This window comes from Phoca vitulina, unplaced genomic scaffold (genome assembly GCF_004348235.1).
Source record: "Phoca vitulina isolate PV1807 unplaced genomic scaffold, GSC_HSeal_1.0 scaffold1, whole genome shotgun sequence".
NCBI classification, from domain to species: Eukaryota; Metazoa; Chordata; class Mammalia; order Carnivora; family Phocidae; genus Phoca; species Phoca vitulina.
In genome coordinates, this window is record NW_022589704.1 from 77112043 (window position 1) to 77135905 (window position 23863).

Genomic DNA, 23863 nt, shown 5'->3' on the forward strand with positions numbered 1-23863 from the left:
GATCCCAGGGTCCTGGGATCAAGCCCCACATCGGGCTCCCTGCTCCACAGGAAGCCTGCTTCTCCCTCTCCCACTCCCCCTGCTTGTGTTCCTGCTCTCTCTATGTCTCTCGCTGTCAAATAAAATCTTAAAAAAAAAAAAAAAAAAAAGGATCAGAAGCTCATTTCCTTTGAAATATTCTTTGCTCTGTGCTTTCTTGTTAGTGGGTCAGGAGAATATCTTATTGAGACCCTTTTTAATGGGCAGTTTTAATTCCCACAGTCTGTAGAGGTTCTAGAAATTCTAAGAGAGCAAATAAAGAATAGCCATTGTTTTAAAGAAGGTCACTCTCTATTGTGGTTCCCCAGCCAGGCAGTTATGCAAGAATGTAATAGAAACAAAAAATTAAGAAAGGTGAGAAAAAGTAAGAATGGCTTTTCAGAGACTTTAGGTTCTATCTTAGTAAATTTCTTGGGTAATATTGATTCTTGTAGCACCTATATTCTCTCCCTGGTTGAGAGAGTACATAGTTCAAGAAAAGTATATACATTTATCATATATAAAGTCAAACATCACTGCATAAAATCTCTTATGGAAAAGTTATAGACGTTTATATATGTGCTCAGGTTGGGTTCTTCAAGGAATAGGTATTCTGTGATTAAACACAATGGGATATCTGCCATGTGTCTCTATGCCACAAAGGTAGATAAAAATAAAAGTGAGACAGCCTCAAATTGGTCTCTTTTGATTTGGCTGTTCTTTCATTTTTAAGAAGCGATGACATTCTAAAAAGTTAATGTGAAATAGATATCCTAGGGAGGTACTACCTTAATAATTAGTTTATTTTTAATGCCTCCAAGAGTGCAATTTAGCACTAGAATGCCAATTCAATTTCCATCCAGAGCAGTAGTCGCCTCTCACAGATGGAGAATGTCTAAAGAAGCTGTGTCCTTCCCCAGCCCCTCAGCCTTCCATCTCTGCAGGCGCTGGTTCTGCACAGGATGGACTTGGGAATCCTGACCAAACCAGGACCTTCTGGGAACCATTAGAATGGACTGAACTTGCCTTGACCACCTGGCGGTCTCTTTGGCCCAGAAACTGAAGGGGATCCAAGCACCCTTCATTGCAGCAGAATAGATCCCAACCTCTTTCTCCTGCTGCCCCATCACCATGGGGTCATTAAGTGTAGGAACAGGGGCTCCTATGGACATACGCACTGAGGTGTCATAGAGCCTCACTGACTAGTACCATTTTGGGGGTGAGGGCCCTGTTTCAGCTAAAAAAAAATGGAAGGGAGAGGGAGTATATGGCAAATGCAGTTACAGCAGTGCCCAAATGACACAGATATTCACTGGTTTATATGCAGCAATATGGCAGTGCAAATGTTTTGCCTAGATTTCTATCATGAAATCTTATTAATGTAAACTGGAACACCTCAATAATTATCAATGACCAAAAGGACCAGATACATAAAAGACTGATACTTATCTGATACTGAGATAGTGAACTAAAATATTACTTAACTGAATTTGGACATAAATGACCTGGTACAGAGCAGTCCCTCCTCTTTTGCAGGGCTCTCTTTGAAATTTCTGGGTAAAATCTAGGGCGGGAACTTGAGATCCCACTAGGACCCACACGGAGAGAGAATAGGATGCACATATCAAAGCCACTATAAGTGAGAGCCAGTGTAAGTGGGTGATGTCATTACGGAGTTTACATATATGATTTTTCATATTGTATTTCCTCTTTATTAATACTCAGGGCTAACCAGACATTAAAAAGGTCTTGGTTTATTCATTTTTCTTTTAACTCATTGATTCATGTCTTCTTCTATCAGGTTTTACAGCGGTTGATTAAATCTAGAGGAAAGTCCCAAAGCAAACACTTAAATGTTCAACTGGTGGCAGCTGACAAACTTGCACAATGTCCCCCAGTAAGTACCATCATTTTTCGTCTTAGTCATTCTTGCCAAGACAGGAGAGGGTGGTGTGTTTTGTGTTTTTTGTTTTCCTATTACCATTGTCATTTTTGTTCTAGAATGAGGGTGATGATACGTTATCATAAACATACAGGGTTTTTCGAACAAAGTGCTGTTGTCATGTTGGCTACACTCAGCCATCCAGAACTGGGTGGTGTCTGCCATGTAAGAAGAAATGAACCTAGTGTCCTGTGTCCCATGTCTTCACCTGCTACCTTGACCTCGCAAACACTCAGCAGACTGCTTAATCCAGTCATGGGGACACGTTTATGGAAAATAAAAAAAACAAATAAAACATCCTGATTTGACTTTCCTTTAATTTTTCTGCCAGAAAGTTCCAGTTGGCAGAAAAGATATGACCTTGAAGGCTGAGAATTTATGGGAACTAGAAGAGCCCTGCGGTTATAGCAGATGAAGAGGTCAGGGTTAAGTAAGATGAAAAATCAAATTATAGCAATGTTTTTCCTGGTGCCATTGCCAGAAGACAGCTGCTGAGTTGGAAGCCAAGACAATGGCAGGGATTTTGGTGGGTGTGGGGAGGTGACTGCCCCCCGCCCCCCCCGTGGGCCACCAGTAGCTGATCAGTGTCTGTTGCTCAGCTGAGTTACTCCTTCTGTGCCTGTGTTTCTCTAAAGAAAATAACTGTCTTTCCCACTGATTTGATTTACTAGATTTTTAAATATATACTTGTGTAAGGATCATTTATGTTCTGTGGAAGCATAAAATCTAATTCGGATGTTTAGAGAGACAATACAGCATGGCTGTTAAAAGTATGGACTCTGGAGCCAGATTGTGTTCACATCCATACTGGTTTTGTAATCTTGAGCAAGTACCTCCTTCACTGGGTTGGTGTAAAGATTCAATGAGTGACTATGTGGTAGAGCTCTTAGCACAGGGCCTGGCACATAATAAGCACCATCTAGGTGTTTCTGTTATAAATACCGGATGTACTTTGCATTCTGCCGTGCCTGACCTGTCAAGCTCTATAAGATCTGTTCCTGTTCTAGTTCGCTGTTATATCTCAGCCCTTTATTACGGTAGGCCCACAGTAAATATTTATTGAATAAGTGAATGAATGAAAGGATGAATGAAAGACAATAAGAGTATGATGCATCCTTTTATCGGATGCTTATTAGACAGGCCAGACACAATGCTAGATGCTTTACATGGATTATCTCTAATCTTCACTGTTACCTAGTAAGGTAGGCAGTATTATCCCCATTTTGTAGATGAGGCTACTGAAGGGAGAGAGGTTAAATGATTTTCCTGAGGTCACCCAGCAAATTAGGATTAGATTAAATCTATCTGGCTCCAAAGCCAGTTTCCTGTCCTCTCAGTCCCACCTACCTGTATACACAACTGGATACCTGCCCGCAGATAATTTGGATAGGTTGGTGTCTGGAGTGCTATGTTAAGACGTCTAACTTCACAGTGCCTATGAACGAAGTCCACTTACAAAATGGAATGTATAATTCAAGCCCTTCGTGTAAATACAAAAGTGTATTACCTAGCCCCTGACTCTATAATCCTTACCTGCTGAAGGAAGTTAACCTTTACTGAGCAGCCACCAAACACTAGGCTATGCTATTGTTTCCAATTTTTAGAACAATCTTGTAAAGAGAGTGTGTCAGTTTGGGTCTCCTGGGAAGCAGACACCTAAATGGAATTAGAAGTACGAATCTATTGGAGAAAATGCGTTTGAAAGACTAAAAGAGAAAGAGGACAGAACAGGCTGGGAGAACCTTCCGACCAGACCAGACTGATCTCATGAAAGGAAAGGAGGAAGGAAGGAGAAATGGATTGGAGGAGCCTCAGACTGAGATGCAGCTTCCTTGCGTGTTTGTCACACGTTGGGCAGAACTGTTCAGGCTCTAGTCTCCGTGCTGTGCTCAAGCACTGGCTAGGAGCCGCGGCCTGTGGAGAGCACGGCATTGGCTTGGACCCAGGCTGTGGTTGTTCCGGGAGGTGCCACAGTCCCCCCAACCCCCCCAAGGCTAGCTGCTGACTACACTCATCACAGCAGGTTTTCCAGTAAATCTGAGGATAGGCCTCTTTGACCACCCCAGTAGATAACATTATCCTTACTCTCTAGAAGGGAAAGCTAAGTCCCCGATTAGGAAACTTGTTGGAGGTAACAATTAGTAAATGAGCCCCAGACTCAACCCTAGGACTGTCTGCCTCCAACAAACCTCCGTTCACTGTGCCCCTCCACCTCTACACAGCTGTGTTGTGCAGGTGAGTCTCTGGCCCCCAGCTTTGCTGTGCAAGAGAAATCTCCAGGACAGAACAAAGACCTCAAGTGGTAAAGGGGAGTTGGTAAGGAAATTGAGGGAGTTGAGGGGGAGAGTTCCAGTTCAGGCAACCATTGGCCATGTCCATGTGGTTCTTCAGGATGGATGTTCTGCTGCATCGGACCTCATCTGGAACAGAGAATCTTGGTAAGGCAGGAGACATGGAAGTTCCTGCTCTCTGGACATTGGCAAGGGAGTTCCTTTCTCTTCTGTGTCTGAGGGAGAGGAGGTGTCTCCCTCTTTTCCCCTCTTGTTGCTATTAAGGGAACTTCCTGTTGTTTGCTTTTGTTATGTCTAAAAGCATCCCCACCTTCCTTTGTTTCCTGAGTCAGTTAGCAAAATCTCTCCAACCAATTTAGGCTTTTGGGAAACAAAACCCAGGAAGGGAAATGGAGAGCTGGCAATTTCCTGCCACAGCACCCATCACCCCCCCACCCCCATCCCCATGCCAGACAAGGAAGCCCAGACCCTGTCACCTGCATGAGTGGTAGAAAAGAAAGGGGGAAAATACAAAAGGGAAAATACAGATTATTATCTCGAAATTCGTTGGCCATGTTTGTCTTCACAGATGTAGAAGGATCTACACTGTGCAGGTGGCCTAGTTCTGTGAGGTCCCTGAGGTGGCCACAAGATCTGCGGGAGTTTTGGGAGCAGATCTGGGTGGACTGGAGAGTAGTTAGGCCTGTCTAATTTCATTGGACAGAGTGAGCAGACTCACCCACCAGGAGCAAGGCATTTCACAAGTCTACGCAAATGCAAATGCCGAAAAGAATGGGATGGCTTTCTAAGTGGTGAGCTCCTAGTCTCTCACTGCATTCATTTGGAGCCTCTCCGTTCACAGAGTGGGCTCTAGGAACAAATGTGAGTTGTGAGAGGAATCTCCTCTGGTGAAGGCTGAAGGCTATGGTATCTAAGACCCTTCTCAACTGTAAGACTGATTCTGTCTAAGATTTTGGAAGTGATCAGTGTAGAGATGTTGGTAAAACCAACATCTGTGGAGCCCAAGGAAGAGGAGAGTATAAAAATAAGCAGAAAATATATCAAGTTAAGTGATAGCTTCATTGTTTCAAAATGTCATTAATATCAGATACTTCTATGGAACGATCCGTGGGCACGGCTGAGGACATGGTATCCATGCCACTGTATGGTTAAATCAGACAAACTCAAAATATTTGGTCATCTCAATTTTCTGCGGCTCACCTACAAGAACTAAAATACATTCAGCAAACATTATTTAAGTGTTAGGCCTGGGGCGCTTGGGTGGCTCAGTTGGTTAAGCGGCTGCCTTCGGCTCTGGTCATGATCTCAGGACCCTGGGATCAGAGTCCCACATTGGGTTCCCTGCTCAGCAGGGAGTCTGCTTCTCCCTCTCTCTCTGCCGCTCCCCCCTGCTCACGCGCGCACACGCACACGCGCATATGCGCACACTCTCTCTCTGCCTCTCTCTCTCTCACTCACTCAAATAAAGAAATAAAATCTTAAAAAAAAAAAAAAGTGTTAGGCCTGTTACCTCGCTAGGTGTTGGGGTTTCAAAGGCATGTTCCTGCCTTCGAGGACTGCATAGTCTAATAAGATTACAGTTGGCTACAGACAAACAACTGAAACAGACTCAAACACAGAGAACAAACTGGTAGTTGCCAGAGGGGAGGTAGGTGAGGGGGCAGATGAAATAGGTGAAGGAGGTTAAGAGGTTCAAACTTCCAGTTATAAATAAATAAGTCATGATAAAAAGTACAGCCTAAGCAATATAGTCAATAATTTGTAAAAACTTTATATGGTGACAGATGGTAACTCTGCTTGTGGTGAGCATTCTGTAATGTATATAATTATCAAATCAGTATGTCCTGCCCCTGAAACTGATACAATATCAAATGTCAATTATTCTTCAGTTTTTCAGAAAGAGATTACAGTTGGCTAAGTCAACTCTTAGCAAACAATTTGGTAGATCATGAATATCCTTACAGGTATTACTTTGTAAATCTCTTATAGATGAAGAGAATGGTTTAGATCAGGGTTTCTCCACCTCAGCACTATTGACATTTTAGGTTGGATAATTCTTTGTTATGGGAACCTGTCCTATGCACTGTAGGATGTTTAGCAGCATCCCTGGCCAGTACCAACTTCCAAATTGGGACAACCAAAAATGTCTCCAGACATTGCCAAATGTCCCTTAGGGAAAAAAATCACTCCTGGTTGAGAACCACTAGTTTAGGTTAATATAGACACACGTTTTGGTGAATAACATTATAAGAAGTCTTTTTTTTTTTTTAAGATTTTATTTATTTATTTTTTGACAGCAAGAGAGGGAACACAATCAGGGGGAGTGGGAAAGGGAGAAGCAGGCTTCCCGCCGAGCAGGGAGCCCGATGTGGGGCTCGATCCCAGGACCCCGGGATCGTGACCTGAGCCAAAAGCAGACGCTTAACGACTGAGCCACCCAGGCGCCCTTATAAGAGGTCTTAATAAGTGATTTCTTGAGATACATTTTAGGTGAATTAAACTTGTTTCTTTGATCTGTTTATAAGAATGAGTTTATTAACATTTTTTCCCTAATAATCATTAGAGAATATACTTGTGTCCTATTAAAATTGTTTTATTTTAGCTGCTGTGAGAGGGTTGACAATTGAGCTGTGTATATAATGCAATGTGTTACCTTTGAAATAGCTGGCACCAAGAAAATATATGTGCATACTTAAATGCAGATAATACTGTGAGATGTCTTAGGATTTATCCAAATGTCAGGAATCTCAAAACAGCCTCATGCACTGGCAAGACAGCCTTGCTCTATTATATCTCAGCAGCAAATTCCTGTTTTATGTAATTGATCACATAACTTGAAATATTAAACAAGCAGTCTGGATAAGTAAGGTTACTTTGTATTTAATATTTTCTAAACACTGCTTGCATTATTAAACATGTTCATTTGATCTTGTTTGAATAGCGTTTGTAATGCTAAGAAGGAATTTTACACTCGGTGTTGGCACATGTGAAAAAAATCTTTGGATTATAAAACTAGTAGTAATCTAAAAATGTGCCTGCATTTGTTCCTGCTTTACTTTAAGACCCATAATTATAATTGTCACTGAAAGACTGGTGATCACTGTGTCATTTTAGTTCCTCTAGGAGAATTTACAACTTGCTTAATTGGCCACTGCATCTCCAATCTGAAAAGTCAGCAAATTATACTGGCAGAGTCACACATTGCTAAGAAATTAAAGGCATCAGTCTTTAGAAAGGGAGATCTAAAAGAGTACTGAAAAAAAGCTAGCTCTCTGTAGCCAGAAAAATGAATCCTACACCCAGGGATTGTCGAAGCAAAAAGGAACCTTGAAGAGCACCCAGTGTAGTGTTTCCTGGAGTGTTCTTCCCAACATGGGCTTCATGTGATGTCAGCAGGTGCTATGGGGAAAGAGCTCTGATACCAACAATGTTTGAGAGAACACTATGTAAACAAAGCTAAACTGGTTTTTCTACTGCAGAAGACTTCATATGCTAATGAGTATTTTATACCTCCATCAGGATAGTATACGTTGGTTCCCATAAATTTTGTCTACAGAACCATTTTTCACAGAGCATCCTGTGGATTTAGTGTTTCATGGAACACTTCTGGGGAAGGACTGATCCAGTCCAACCACCTCATTTTTCAAATGAGGGAACTTAGACCAAGAGAGGTGAACTGGCTTTCCAAAGTACATAAACCTTGGCCAAAGTCAGCATAAGATAGTGAATGGCAGCAAACTGGTTACTATATATTCTGGAAAGAGAAGCATGGGTTTCATAGGTAAAGCTTCTTTTAAGAGAGGAGTCTGCAGACTTTTTCAGTAAGGGCCAGAAAGTAGATATTTTAGGTTTTTGGGCCATATGGTCTTCACAAGACTACCCAACTCCGCTTTGGTACCAGGAAAGCAGCTACTCACAATACGTAAATGAATGGGAGTGTTCGGGTCAGACTTTGTTTATAGAAGCAGCCCCCATGTAGCCAGCCCACCAAAGTTGCCACCCTTGTTCTAGGACAAGGTTTTGGTTATCTGTGACTGTGCAGTAAAGTTCCCTCAAACTTAGCGACTTCCAACATGAGCACTTGGTGGTATTCAGCTGGTGGCTGACATGGTCCCTGAGCAGGGATGCCTAGAAGGCTGGGCTTAGCCAGCTCCTCTTTCTCTCCACGTGGTCTCAGGGCCTTTCCGTGGCATCTCTCCGACAGCGATACAGGCTTCTTACAGGGCAGCTCCCAGGGCTCCAAGAGCCAAGAAGTCCAATCTCTTAAGCTTAGATAATGGCCTTAGATAATGGTACAGCGTTCTGCTAGCAAAGGAGTCACAGGAGCTGCCTGGATTCAAGGAGAGAGGACATTAAACCCTCCATCTCAGGGGACAGAGTGTCAAAGAATTTGTGGCCATATTTAATCTGCCACAGACAGTTGTATTCTGGAAGAGGGAAGACTTTGCTTCATTGCCTGCTCTGGATTCACAGAAAAAAAAAGGGTGGGATGCAGACAGAAAAGGAGCCAATGAGACTAGGACCCACTTTTTTTTTTTTAATATGACCAGCCTGAATTTTTAATTGGAATATCCGTCTCTACATTGTATTGTGAGATTTCATTTTGCTTCTACTGGGTATTAGTACCCTTTTCCTTTTCAGAGAAATTGAAAAATAGTACATTTTAAGAAGACCAAAGTTCATATCGCCCCAGTACTGTGATAATAAGAGCCTCATAATACATGGTGAAAAAAGCAGACAGGCAGACAATTGAATATATAAAGGAAATATAATCCCTTAATCCTACTTAGTTACAAGCTGGCTTGTGTTACTATAAGATGACCCTGTGGCTCTTTGAGCTGTGTAATTTTTTTGAGCGTGTAAAATGACATTGATCGCTCTCTCTGCAAGAGGGGAACTCATCTCCTCACAGAGTCTTGCAAACCTCTAACATTACAGTAACCATTGGAGTTCTCTTCTGTCACCCTTTATTTTCCATTGCCGAATAGACTCAGACTTATTCTAGTAAACACAAGAACTCTGAAGTGAATGGTAGTGCCCGGTATCCTTGACCATATTGCTATCATAGTAGTAATTTTCCACTGCCCTTTTCCAGCCATTTTATGTAAATTATTTAGAATCGTGTGGATTCACCCATCTATTTAAAGTAACTGTCCCCAGTGGCGCTTTCATTATTACAGAGCCCCTGGGCATCCACAGTTTAATTCAGAATAGTGTTTTTGAAAAAGAGAATAATCAATTTGAGAGGTTTCCTTCATGAAACAAGGCTGCACGGGATCTAGTTTCTCTCCATCCAAAGGAGACTACTCTTATTGCGGGGATTTTGGCCACCCAACTTGGATACCCCACCAACTAAGCACTCCCACCAGTGCTATGATTTAAAGCATTGGATTAATTTGAACTTAACAAAAACACTGGGTGTCTCTTCTACAGACAATAACACTGGGAGATGTAATTTTTGAAGAATAGGAATGGACAGGATGGAGGGGTGTGGTGAGGAAATGTGCATGGGTTCATGATAAACGTCACAGATTGTTAAGAGAGGAACTACAAGGGATCAAAGTCATTGATATTCTTTGCTTTTATGTTTTGCCCCTGAAATTAGTGGCAAGAATTCTGATTGTCTTTTCTCGTTCGGCTTATTAAAGTTGGAAACTGCCTGAGATGAACTGCTAGAGCCCATAATATTGGTAGGCTTTCTTTTATCCCCCGTAAGACTTCCTAAATCTTTCAAGATTCTTTTAATTTAACATCCAGTTTCCCATCACTAGCTGACCAGTGAGTTAAGTACTCAGGACTTCAAAAGCTTTAATAATATCAAGAATGCACTTGCAATATGAAAGAAACATTGGTTGGTTATTTTATAATTAGCATTACATATTTGTCATTCAGCCATTTTACTGAATTGTATCTGCCATTTTTTTTTAAATGGTAGTGGATTCAGGATCTCTATATTCTAGGATCAAAGAAATAAAAGTGTACTTACCCCTATTATTTCTTTTTTCCTCTTAGAAATAGGAAAGATGCCCCACCTGAGGTTTTATCTATGCACAATAAATAAATATAAAGTGATGCACATCCCGTGGGAGAGTTTATCTGTATTTACTCTCATGCCTAGCTAGTATTCCTAATGCACCAACTTAAAAAAAAAGTTAAAATTAAATTGCAAAATTAATTTCTAAGTTTTATAAACTTTTTATTAGGAAATGTTCAATAGCAACATCCTAGATAAAACATATTACAAATTATATGTTAGGTTTCATAAGACCCTCCCCTCTATGCTAGAAAGGATGGATTTCATAGTCATAAAGAAAGACCTGTCCACTCTGTCTCAGTATCTCCCCGTCCAAAGGAATGTAAAAGAAATAAACAGAACCTGCTCCAATTCTCAATGTAGGAACTGAAAAGTGCTCTATCTTCTGTAAAAACTAGGGTGACTGACTGTCCCACTCCCCCCGCCGAATTTTCCAGATTTGGACACTGATAGTCCGAAGTACCCAAAAACACTCAGTCCCAGGCAGATCAGGATCAGCCTTGATTTGGGTGCCTTCTCTGGGAAACTTTGCTCTGTGAATGGACAACTAGACAGATCGTTAAGTACTTAAAATTTTCTTAAAAGCTATTGCAGATCTTCTTCCTTTCCATTGAATTCAGCATCAGTCTTTGCTTTCCCTGGTCCCTTTCGTCTAGTTCTCTGAACCACTGAGTGAGCTGGAGGCCTAGTTTTCACTGTTCTTATATTTATAATGCTTTAGTATTTCATTTTGCCCAACAAGCTTATCCAGAAAAGGCACCTGCTGTGCCTGGTTTTCCAAGAGTTTGTTTTGACTCCTCTGCTCATGATGTATTTACTTTAGCAGCCGCGCTATTTCTGCCCATCTCAGCTAAAGAAAATACCCCGTCCCAGTATGTCAGAGGTGTTTGCTGTGGCAGAGCTTGGCAAACAGCTTCATGTTCCCCTATCTTCGGCATTCGCCAAGGGCATGCTATCATTGAGTGAGTCCCTCTCTACTGCCTGTGACCGTCCCATTTCCCACACCCTCTGCCGCTGATTAGATAGCTGTCTGAATCCAAACCCCATGCTGGAGGTCTCACGTATTGCACAGTAAGGAACTAATTAGACTTGAACCTTTAAATTTTTGAAAAATTGGCAAAGCTGATTTGCATAATTCATGGGGCTGCTTCTCTTTGAATTTCATGTATAATTTCTTTTAAAAATGTATGCCCTTATACTCACATTCTAACACTCTGGTCTCATCAGCTGTGTTATTTCCTAAACAGTTGAAAAGAAAAATTGTCACAGATACACAGGCTGTGAAATTCTTAGTTGAAAATGAGACGCATATGTCAGTATTCATTCAGAAGCCGAAATTTGCTTTCCTCTGTGCTTCTGAAAGCATAAAAGCAGTTTCAAATCATCTTCCATCATACAGCTGTCTTTTTAGCAGGTGCAAAAGCATCGTTTCCTAGAAATGATTGAGGCTTGAGCAAATAGCCATGTGCTGATAGGTACAAATTCTGTCCATTGGCAAAGAGGAGTACTTTATTAAAATGACTTGTAATAAAGTGTATGTTTAATTGTATCTGCAGAATGACCGTGTAACATGTGGAACAGTGAAGTGGATATAAACATTATTCAAATAATACCCTTTAGTGGGGGCTGCCTACCTGCTTTTTCCCTTTCTGGGCTTAGTTGTCCTGACTGTGATAGTCTGGACCCTAGTCCAGGGGTCCTTGGAGGGTTCTTTCACTTGGGACATTATGAAAGCAAAAAAAAAGAGGTTTTGAGACTACACGTTGTTGAGAACCCACATTATAGAATGAGACCTATGTAAGTGAAGTATACAGTTAACATAAATGAAATTATATAAACCACAGACTCCAAATCACATACAGTTTAGAATTTGTGAACAGTTTTAGGGTGCAGTGGCTGACAGAGTGGGCCTTCGTTCCTGGGCTGCCCAGTGTCATCCTTCTTCCTGGGTCATCTTTCTGAGTCTGTGCACACTCTTTCGGGGGGGGGGGGGGGGGGACTGTTCTCGTCCCACTCAGGTTAGTGCTGCAGTGCTGTCAGAGAATGCAAGTTCATATCAGAGCACGAGGGACAGTTCTCAGATCCGACGTCTGTACCTGTTGATGGGTTACGTTAACGGGGGCTGGGGGCTTTTGATGGCCAGAGGTAGAAATTCCCTTGAGTTACTTTTTTTTTTTTTTTTAAGATTTTATTTATTTATTTGACAGAGAGAGAGAGACACAGCGAGAGAGGGAACACAAGCAGCGGGCGTGGGAGAGGGAGAAGCAGGCTTCCCGCGGAGCAGGGAGCCCGATGCAGGGCTCTATCCCAGGACCCTGGGATCATGACCTGAGCCGAAGGCAGCTGCTTAACCAACTGAGCCACCGAGGCGCCCTTCCCTTGAGTTACTTTTGTGGAAAGGGGAATTATCGTAAGGATATATGTTGACTGACACTGTAGGAACCAGCTCTTTTCCCATTCTCTCATGGGCCACATGGTCTCTTTCTCGCATTGAGTCTTCTCTTTATCTGTTCTCTTCCCTCTACAGATAGAATTCTTTGACTTACTTATAATTTCCCCTCCCTCATAAGTTCGACTTTCACCTGTGTCTCTGGGCCTCCTTCTAAATTCCGAACTTAAAGCTGCAGCTCTGAACATTCACTGGCTCAGTCTCTTTAATTGTTCTGAATTAAAGTCCCAGTGTGACTTGGAGTATTAAGGATTTTAATACTTGTGTCTCCCACTAGAAGAGGGGAGTTTCTTGAGCATAGCGACAATGTCTGTATTCTTTGCCATGGTATACTTACAATGCCTAGCACAAAATAGGCACTGAGTAAATATTTTATGAATAAATAAAATATGCAAAAAAAAATCTGAAATCTACTAATAAGAGGAAAGGTTTCTTTTTCTTTTTTTTTCCTGAGGGGGTAGGGGCAGAGGGAGAAAGAGAATCTTAAGCAGGCTCCACGCCCAGCGCAGAGCCCAACGCAGGGCTCAGTCTCACGACTCTGAGATCATGACCTGAGCTGAAATCAGGAGCCAGTTGCTCAATAGGTTTCTACATGAATTGGCTGAGTCTTCTCAAATACCAATCAGTTTGGACTGAAGTCACCTTATTCTATGCCTAGTTGCTGAACATTTCTCACTATTAAACATTTCTCACTGACTTTCAAACTGCTTTGCAAATTAAGGTCAAAATGTTCAGTAGAGATCAATGTGATGAAAACATTCAAATAGTAAATGTTGGGAAAGAGATGGTTTCCATGGTGACTTCTGCTTGAGGGAAGCCTCACACCAAGGAGAGTGAGTCAGCTAACCTATCACCAACTCATAGTTGTCCAGTTGCCATGAACCCACAATCCGGCCACACTAGCAGTGCTGATGGCAGTAACCCTGTATTTGATTCATTAGTGGAAGGTTCTTATTTTGGCAGAATGAGCTTAAAAGGAGGTAGGGAGTGGCAGTGATGGTGCGAGAGGGAAGGTTTCAATCCAGCTGTTTGGAGTTGGGAGTGTGCTTTCCCTTAGCTATGGGATGGCTTTTCTCTTTGCGAGGGGCCACTGTTTTCTGACGGTCCATCCTGTCTGTGTTCCCAGCCACACTGCAGTGACACTGAAGTGCCACTTTGCTCCTTTGGGGTGGAAAAACACTTCCTGATTATAGGCCAGATGTTGGACAAAATCCTTACTGACAGAAACACGGATACCAGACACTTGTTGTATGACACCCCTTCCTTCCACGATTAAATACTCCTGGTCCTTGTTTTAACTGTTTCACACAATGATCTTTTGGTAGCAGAAATCACCTTAATGTGGTTTTCTAGTATTAATCCTAAATCTTCTTTCCATATTATTTTATCATGAGACAGGTAACATTTTCACAGGCATTCTGAAAATTATCTTAGTAAATGTTATTCCCTTCAACATAGTTACTTTGGAAGATGAAATATTTGTTCCAATGATATGGTCATTGCCCAAAATGTTTTTAGAACTCCTCTTTCAATGCTATTAACTTGCTTCCCTTGTATTCTGAAGTAAGTGTAATTGAGCTGTATGGATAAATCTGTGGATAAATATGAATGTTTTTGCTATATTCTGCATATAATACTTGTACACTCACCTCATCTTTTTCTTCTAAATAATGAAAGATCTAAGCATTGAATGAGCACTCCCATTTTCGTGTCAATGTCCAAATTTGCACTTGGTTAACTGTGCAGCACCTCACTTGACTTTAATTTTAGAAACTGCCAGTCCAGCCCCTCAAAAGTGGTATTTGGTACTAGATATTAGAAATGCTATTATCTGCATTAAGTGGAATTTTAGGTTTCGTTGCCTAAAACCTGAAGTGTAAGTAAAATGGATTTTTTTCTTGTCATCTGCAGGAAATGTTTGATGTTATACTGGATGAAAACCAGCTGGAAGATGCATGCGAACATCTGGGAGAATACCTTGAAGCCTACTGGCGTGCTGCCCACACAACCGGCAGCACCCCCATGACCCCTCTGCTCGGGAGGAATTTGGGCTCAACTGCGCTCTCACCATATCCCACAGCAATTTCCGGATTACAGGTATTGTCACTTTCCACCCATGTTTTTACAGCCTTACGTTGAAGATTCTACAGAGAACTTGATTGGGATGAAACTGGATTATCCTTAATCTGAAGAGGGAAACATGGGCGGGCATTATATTAAAAAAAAAAAAATCCAAAATATTACCTCACCGTGGTCTACCCTAGGCAAAGTTACCCACATATGCCCTTGCCATAGAACTTTGCTCTCTGTTAATGTATAATGACTTTTACTTAGACAAATTAATCCCTCCTGTGTTGTGTCTAAACTCTACCAGGATACTTACTCCCTACTCAGTGCAACTGTCCATTATCTCTCCAGGTCACTTAAAGATTATCCATTGGTGGCAGTGTAAGACACCATGGCAAGCTAAGTAAGATGTTTTGGGGCAGATGGACCTTTTGACTGCCCTTAACTAATCCTGTCCCACAGGCTGCCAGGCCTGTCCCCTAGCTTGCTCAGTACAGAACGTGGACATGAGTCGAGCCCACTGTGTTGGGAAACAGTGACAGATCCTTGAGTTTTCTTGTGTGGGCGTCCATCTTGGTCAGTGGCTTTGGCAGGTGTCCTTTAGGGAGGCTGGGGACAAGTGCAGGAGGAAGAGGCTTTCTCTTCTGCTCTTCTAGTGCTTCACTCAGGGCTAGGTGTGATGAGCCAGAGACATTATGATACAAAGTGAATTTTGCCTTTCTAAATCAATTATTGTTTACCATCTATCAAGAGCCTGCTGGAATGTAGTCCAACCCACAGCTAGCTAAGGAACACATAGTCAATTGAGGCCTCTTGTATCATGACTAGTTTTATATTCATGGGTTATAATGATAATCGTAATTGTAGATCACGTAGAGTTAACTCTGAGAGAAAGGGCACTCTCTGAAACGCTATTCTAACTGTATTACTTTGCTGCAAAATTTCATCTTTGTAAACAAAAAACTGCCCTATAAACGAATAGCTTTGAGGCTGGAAATGAACATGGGAAATGTGCTTGTGTAATATATGGTATATTTGTATGCACCAGGACCATCTCTTGCCTGATTTCACTGCCTATGTGCTAATCCAAGTGTAGTATCTCCACTGACTAGTTTGGATTGGCTCTAAATTGTACATGGTGGGATGAGAAATGGATGCACGAAGCAATATGCTTCTCTAATGTAGGTAGAAGCGAAATGCACTTTGTTTATGAATAGACTCATCACCTCTAAGACATCCACCTAGGGGGGTTCTCCCAGTTTCACGTGAGTTAACATGATGCCCTTTATCCTGGGTATTTAATTGTTAGACTCCTGGCTGGGGTTAAAGGCACCGGCTGTGGCCGTTGAATGATTTTCCTGCTGTGTGAAGGTGAGTGTCCCTTAGAGGAGATGTATATGGGTCCTTGGTTTCATCAGGATCCTGTTTCTTAACTGAGGTGACCTACCTAAGTAGAGAGACATAGCTATGATACATGTTTTCCCATGATTTGAAGGAAAATGTTGAATAACAGTTTCTGAGCCATCAAATAAGTGTTTGACGGTATTAATTTCAATTAATGGTATTAAAGGAATTCAGTTTATATCTGAAGGTAATTTTTGCAGGACATTTCAGTTGAGGAAGCAAGAATTGTAAATATCAGTTAGCCAGCTCTAGAATTATTGCATACTCCATTGGAAAGAATATTGCTGAGAGCCTTAACATTTATGTATGATGAAGAAACAAACACATTATTTTATGGGCAGCACAAATCATAATTGCATGAAAATATTTTCAAAAGGTATAAGAAACATTCAGCTAGATAAAGGTGAAGTGTGTGACTTCAGGGGAAGAAAGATTTTATCAGTTCAAGAGAGAAATAAAATAGCAGATGCTATTCTGAACTTTAACTTATTTCCCAATAGTAAAATGATCCTCATTTTTGCAGTAGAAGTGGAGTTATTAGGTCTTCATAGATACATTAAGTTCCATTCAGCAGTTAACTTTCAAATTTCTATTTTTAATAGGAAGCATAATCGTGTAGCATCATGTAATTAAATTCACAAACTATCAGCATTTTCGTATCTTTGCATGTTGTGCCCCAAATAAAATAGACCAGATCTTTTGAGTAGACCATTTGTGCATCAAAATGCTTTATTAAGTCAGATATTTAGCATTTTATTGTACAGACCCTACTGTTTTACGTGCATTTACATCTTCTAGATGAATGAAACTGACATGATGTAACCAATGAACTATCTGATATTTTTAGAGTCAGCGTATGAGGCACAGCAACCACTCCACGGAGAACTCTCCAATTGAAAGACGAAGTCTGATGACCTCTGATGAAAATTATCACAATGAAAGGGCTCGGAAGAGTAGGAACCGCTTGTCTTCCAGTTCCCAGCATAGCCGAGATCATTACCCTCTTGTGGAAGAAGATTACCCTGACGCATACCAGGACACATACAAACCCCATAGGAACCGAGGATCGCCTGGGGGATATAGCCATGACTCCCGACATAGGCTTTGAGTCTGCAGAAGCAAACAAAAAATTCATCTGTTGACAATTTGCCATAGCACTGCTAGGATAAACCAATCATCTTAACTTGGCTAGTACAGCACAGTATTTACTGTGCTTATGGGCTGTTGTCATTTGATGCTAAATAAGGGGCAAAAAAAAAAAAAGTACATTATGCCCTTAAGTCTAGGTGGTTATTAGATGCCCAGTCATATAGATATTTTTAAGCTCAGCATTTACATAACAGTACCTTTTGTTTTCTTCATTAGATTTAGACACATCGATTTGTAATTTAGGGTATTTATCAAGGCACATATAAAATAATTTCCCATGCTGGAAATTCCAAATGACCAGTTCCAGTTGGAACCAATTTATAAACCAATTCCTGTTGGAATTTGGGCGAATCGACTAGAAAGTCTACTTGAGCATGTTGCAGTCAATTTAAAAATCTGAAAAAAAAAAAAACACAAAAAAACCAAAAACCTAATAATAAGAAAATCAAAATACCAAAAGAAGCCAAAACCAGGTATGGTATTTATTTGCTGGAATTTAAATTTACACTTAAAGTTGGAATGTATAAACATTTTAACATATGTTAATGTTGACAGAATGGCTTTTCAAACTTACCAAATGTATTGATAGTGCCAAAAAAACCCACCTCAAATTAATGCAGAAATTATACGCTCTCCTCAGATTTTAATATTTTTGTTTCTTTCCTGGCACAGCTGTTGTATTCAAAGTGTTTTGCTTTTTGTTTAGTCCCTACTGTTAGCTTGTTTGAAGTTGGCAAAAAAAAAAAAAAAACAACCTCAAAATTTCTTTAGCAGTGAGAGAGAATAATATAGAGAAGCCCAATCATAGCTGATCACGGGACATGGAAAACGGGGTGTTGTTTCCCCTTTCCTCTCTCTGAGCACAACTACATACATCCAGGAGTCTGAAGTCAGACAGTAAGGATGGGCACAGATCCTCCTGAGTGCGAAGCTAAACATCTCCAGGTGGGAATTCATCTCTCCAACTTCCCACAAACATGGGCCTGTATTTCCTGCCAGCACAATTGCATATCTTTCCATTGCTTCATTCAGTCTCTGTCTTTGAATATATGAATGTTCTAGCCCTTCCCCAAATTCTTTATAGTCATGCTAAGGACTTTTGTTTTACATGGAAACATTCAATTTTGATATTGAAAGCTGCGTTTATACAAAATGATTAAATGAAAAATGTGAAAACAAATGATGAATTTAAAAGCTTGCAATAAAAAGCAAACTCACAGATTCAGAGTATATTTGTTCACTAAAATTACAGCATTTTTATTGTCGAGAATTACAAAGAATTTGGAGATTGAGCTGCCTTATTTCTAATGAACACTCCTCTTCACCTGTTAAGTCTTGACAGTTTTTCCAGTGGCTAAAATTACAGAATTGGTGACCTTCTGTCTTATATTATCAAGGAAGCCTTAGATGCACTATGATTCAAGGAATTATTGAAATTGACCCTTTTATACAATACACAAATATCTTTCAGAAAAGACTCTTGTTTCTAAAAGTCCACAATGCATGAATTTTTCTAAAGCCCCAGTAGGACGAGGCATAAAAATCCCTTTCTACTGGTACATGTCATGAAGCCTATATTTGGAAAACAATAATAATTCATTTCTATTACCTTATTTTCCTCCCACGCCTTTCAATATTTACACTCTCAAAGCATGCATCCATTAAATAATTTTCCTGACTATAAAAATAAATTCCATATTCTTGATTAGTTATACATATCTTGAACCCCATCATGACCTCCCACATTCCCTCCCCTCCTGTTCACTGTGCATACTCCATTATGAACCTGTTTAGCTATGATGAGGATGCCTATAATTATGTAAGTTATCTCACATATTTGATACAATTGAAAATATGGGCTCAGTAAATTCTAAAATTTAACATGTGATATTGGCTTGTGAGGTTCTTTTGTCATCTAGTGAAGCTTACAGAACTTTCAGTTAAGACATGTGAAAGAGCTGTATCCATTAGACACCTTAATAAACATTGAACCTGCCATTACTGAATACTTTGTTAGAGCACAGAAGAGCATTTTCCAGCAAACGAAAATATATTTATTACATGTACAGCACATATTTGCATGAAAAAGAAAACATTAGCCAAAACATTTTTCTATATGCTTTACTGGTTTCTTGTTTGTGCGCATTAAAGTATTTAATTGCAAAGAGTGCACCAAGGTGATAAATTTAGACTAGACAGCTGTTCAGCTTTTTCTGTAGTAGCATTAGCAATCTGGTCATTTAACTACTTTAAGATATTTACATTTTATGGCAGGTAGCTGCAACAGCATTTACTTATATTTCCTAGTCAGCAAGATTACCATATTCTTTCAATTTTTAAAAAGCACTTGTTTTTAAAAGCTTCTTGAAGCCTTGTTTCTAAGTCTTCCATGTCATGCTGATAAAGAGAGAGGTCTATTCAATATCTGTGCACAAAACCAATCTGTCGTTTACCATCAAGTGTCTGTATGTGTTTTGCTTTGCATTCTTATTCAAAAGCTAACAATCTTGGAAAGGGTATAATGTATATTTTCTTGATGGACATATTTGAAATTTTACTTTGATTTGGCATATTCTTTTCCATTCCTTTTGTAATAAGTTTATCTTCTCCAAATAAATAAGAGATATACAGTTTCCTTTTTTTAAGTGTTAGAGTTTACTGTGTAAATGATACTAAAATACAGATATATACTAAATGAAAGTTTTATTTTTGCCAAGCATATCAAGCAACTTTAAAAAATACGTATTCCACAAATACTTTGTTTTTAACTTATTTTATTTCAAAATAGCAAATGATAAGCAGGAGAAACAAGTCTTACAATGTTTTGAGGCGTTTTACCTTGTATAAATCACATATTCTGTAACTTCAGTATATGTAATATCAGAATATGTAAGTTACATATTCTGTAATTTTAGTCTGCGAACATGTAACACTGTAGACTCATGTGACAATGTGAAAATGTAGTTCTGGGAAAAAAGAGAATGCAATTTGTCAATCCTGATGTTAATACTCAAGGCTATAATGTGACTCCAGTATTATAATGAACAATGTTATCTTGTTTACTCCAATATTTAAAGCAACACTTGGAAATGTTTATAAATGACTGATGATTCTCTCTTATCTTTATACAGTTCTATTGGAGAGCAAATTGAAATTAACAATTTAGACTGATAGTCTTTCCTAATAAGAGAGTCTTAATTATGTGACGATATGTCATTGCACTTATCCTTAATGAAATGAATTTTTTAAATATAAAACAAATTCTAAGAAAATTATTTGTTCCCTTTGAATAATTTGTTAATTACTTTAATTATTATTGTTGTTGTCTGCAAAATGTATTTTTGGAATGTTAACCACTTTTCATACCTGCATACTTGAACTTGTCTTTTGTGTGGGGGCCTTAAAATTCATAATAGGAAGCTAGGGCAGTGAAAGGGAGGGAGAGAAGGAAATTATGCCAAAAGATAGTTTGCAAATTTAAACCTTTGAATGAACATATCATAAAATGTTATGGAGACCCAGGATGTCAGTCAAGAATGTTTCTAGGCAACCTTAATTTGCATGCTAGTGTATTTTTTTAGTTATACAATTTTATTTTGGTATTTGCTAAAAAATAAAAATGATATAATGCCACTGTAGAAATTGCCCTATATATTAATATTTATACTACCTCTTCTCTAGAGAAGACAATCTGTCTTTAAAGAGAAAAACACTTTTCAATAAGTAGTGATCAGATTTATTACTCTTACTGCTAACCTAGCTGCAAAACTAAATGCATAAATTCTTAAAATATACTTTCCCTTTAAATTTTAAACTGTTTCCAAAATACTCTTGTCACCCTTCTTTTCTTCCGTGTTAGTGGAGTTTTCTTTGAATTGGTTCACAGTTTATCAGGACACAAGGTTAATTTAAGAAATCAGTCATCATAGGGAACAAAACAAACTGCAAGGGGATTGCCTTTGTGTGCAGTTTGTTACAATATCTAGCTCTAAGCCTAAAGAGTAGATCCAAAAACTTGATATTTAAGTGCAGCTGGTTTGGAAATTCAACTTTTGTTGATCCTTAATGTCTTCTGTGAACAGTTAGCCATTTCCTACATAAGGGTATGCATTATCTTGGACTCCCATGTCATTGGAGCAAACTTCATATAAATGTTTTAAATAAATGGGACTGTACCCCTTATTTCTTTTCTATTTCTGCCTTTGTGTTGCGTGACAATGTTGCATGTTGTTTTCTTTTTAATTATATAAAACTCATCTTTGAATGACTATATGAATGAAAACATTATAGCAAATTGTGTAATAAAATTTGTTTTATTCGTTCCTCTTATCTTTAAATATTGTTAATACTCTGTTACTAAGTTACTTACTCAAACTGTGTCTATAGGACAGAGAACAGGCCACCTCTTTTACATAATTATGATCAAACTAGTCAATGCAGTAGCTGTCAGCAGACAACAAGGATAACTTTTTTGTTGTTGACTTAAACAGCCAAGTTAGTCAAATAGTTAAATTGGTTTATATGGGCAAAGAGCTACAACATTCAAAAATTACTTTTTAAAGATTTCTTCTTTTATTAAAATGAAACTTCTCAAATGAAATACCCCCTCTTATAGCAACTATTTTTATCTACTTGTGGATGGTTTAATCCCAAATGCTTCCTATAATTGAGGGACAGTATGAGAAGACTAGAAAATTTATCTCATCAGATAAACTTGAACAAGGGCTGTAACTCCCACTTACCATGAGAAACTTACAAGTAAGAGTGAATAGCAAGAGTGTTGGAGAGTCAGGGATACATATGAAACTTTCCTTTGTTTCTTTTGAAGTAGGTAAAATGTTTGCAGAGAGATGGTAGAAAATGTTGCTAATGAATTTAGAGTGGTCTGGGGAGTATACTGATGCATCCTCTTGGAAAATTATAAGTTAAAAGGAGAACTACGTAAGAACCCAAAGTGGCTGGCCTCTAGCTTTTCAATATTTTGTAAGTGTTCCTGATTATGTTTTGAACACTCAAATTTCTCAACAAATGGCTATATTTATGTAGGGGCCACTCTTGCCCTACTTGCATGCCATTTTTCACACACTTTTAACTGAAATCAGTGTGAATTCTGTATGCATAAGGGATGTATTGAAGATGCAGGATCATTAATGCTATATTGTTGCATACTATTTTTCATATGCCTTACAATATTTTCTGGGACGTTATTAAAATGAAAACATTTTATTGCCAAAATAAATCTATGTTGTTACTTCTTATCTGCATTAACAGTAGAAAAATAAATAATGTAGCAAAACATATATTGTATAGTACAAATTATAAAAGATATATATTTTGCCAATAATATGAAAATAGATTGAGGAGAAAGAAGCACATTTGTTATAGCACAAACTTATAACAAAATCCACTGTTAAATTTGGCAGTCGTATTTTTTAAAAGTATATAGATTTAGTTCTAAGTTTTATCAGATTTATTTCATCTACCATCTTTTTAACTTGCTGCTTGATACTTTTCCAGCAATTTACTTCATAGCCTTGCAATCTGTGGATGTAATTTATTTTATTTTATTCCCTTGCATAAAATTTATTAAATGTTATTTTGTGATAAGACTCATACTATATTTACTGTTCTTATTTCTGCTCCTTCAGTAACAGCTACAAAAAGTAATGGCAAATGAGCTCATAGGGCTCCTCTAAATTTTGGACATGTTTGAAATGTTTTATATTTTTCACAGCCTAAAGTCAGAATGATAAATAAAGATGTCCCAACAACAACAAAAAAGTAAAGTATTTAGGGATTCTTTAATTTGTTTTTTATTGAATACTATTTTGAAACATAAGTTAAAGCCATTAGCTGTTTTGTTTTTGTTTTTTTGAAGGGGTGGCGGGAGGGAAAAACATAATTTTATTAAAACTAAAAATAAATAAGGCAAGTTGATGTAAAAAGATTTTACCAATTATTCTCAGGCTGTTGATATCCCAAGCTATTGCTATATCTCCAGGTACAAAGTGGAAAAAAAATATTGCCTTTGTCAAATAATTTTTTCCTTTCTTTAAATTTTAGTTATATATTTTAATAATTTACCCCCTTTTATTTTTCTTATATAGGTAAATGTGTAGCATTCTACAAGGCATGCTGGGTAAAATATACTATGCAAATGTATACAGTGCTGCATGTTTTGTTCTCCCTCTGCTTTAGTGGCTTTAAAAAGAAAAAAAATGTGTTGTTATTTTTGTGAACAAAAACATTTAACAAAGAAAATGCAGAGTGCATGCATAGAGCATCCTAATTTCTATGGATTTGTTTTATGGAATTTAAATGTGTACAAACCAACTGCATTAATTTTTTCTTTTATATAATAAATGAGAAAACACTGAAACCAGCGTTATACCTCTCTTTATATTATTGTAGAGGTATGTTCCTATACCTCTTGCAGGAAAAAAAAGTCTAAACATTTACTCTCACAACACAGATTCAATTAAATGACGATTTCCTGAATACTCTGCTAG

The 23863-nt window shown here is 38.7% G+C and overlaps 1 protein-coding gene across 6 annotated transcripts in view; it reads left to right on the forward strand.

The window, feature by feature from the left end:
* The window catches only part of CACNB4 (calcium voltage-gated channel auxiliary subunit beta 4), a 242662-nt gene extending 219712 nt beyond the window's left edge, over window positions 1-22950 (forward strand). For all 6 annotated transcript variants that reach the window (XM_032410487.1, XM_032410495.1, XM_032410519.1 and 3 more), the window contains 3 exons: window positions 1820-1915; window positions 14646-14831; window positions 17053-22950. In XM_032410487.1, coding sequence (XP_032266378.1) covers window positions 1820-1915; window positions 14646-14831; window positions 17053-17313 — 543 coding nt within the window. In that variant the 3' untranslated portion in view covers window positions 17314-22950. The remainder of the gene's footprint in view (window positions 1-1819; window positions 1916-14645; window positions 14832-17052) is intronic.
* Window positions 22951-23863: the final 913 nt, after the last annotated feature.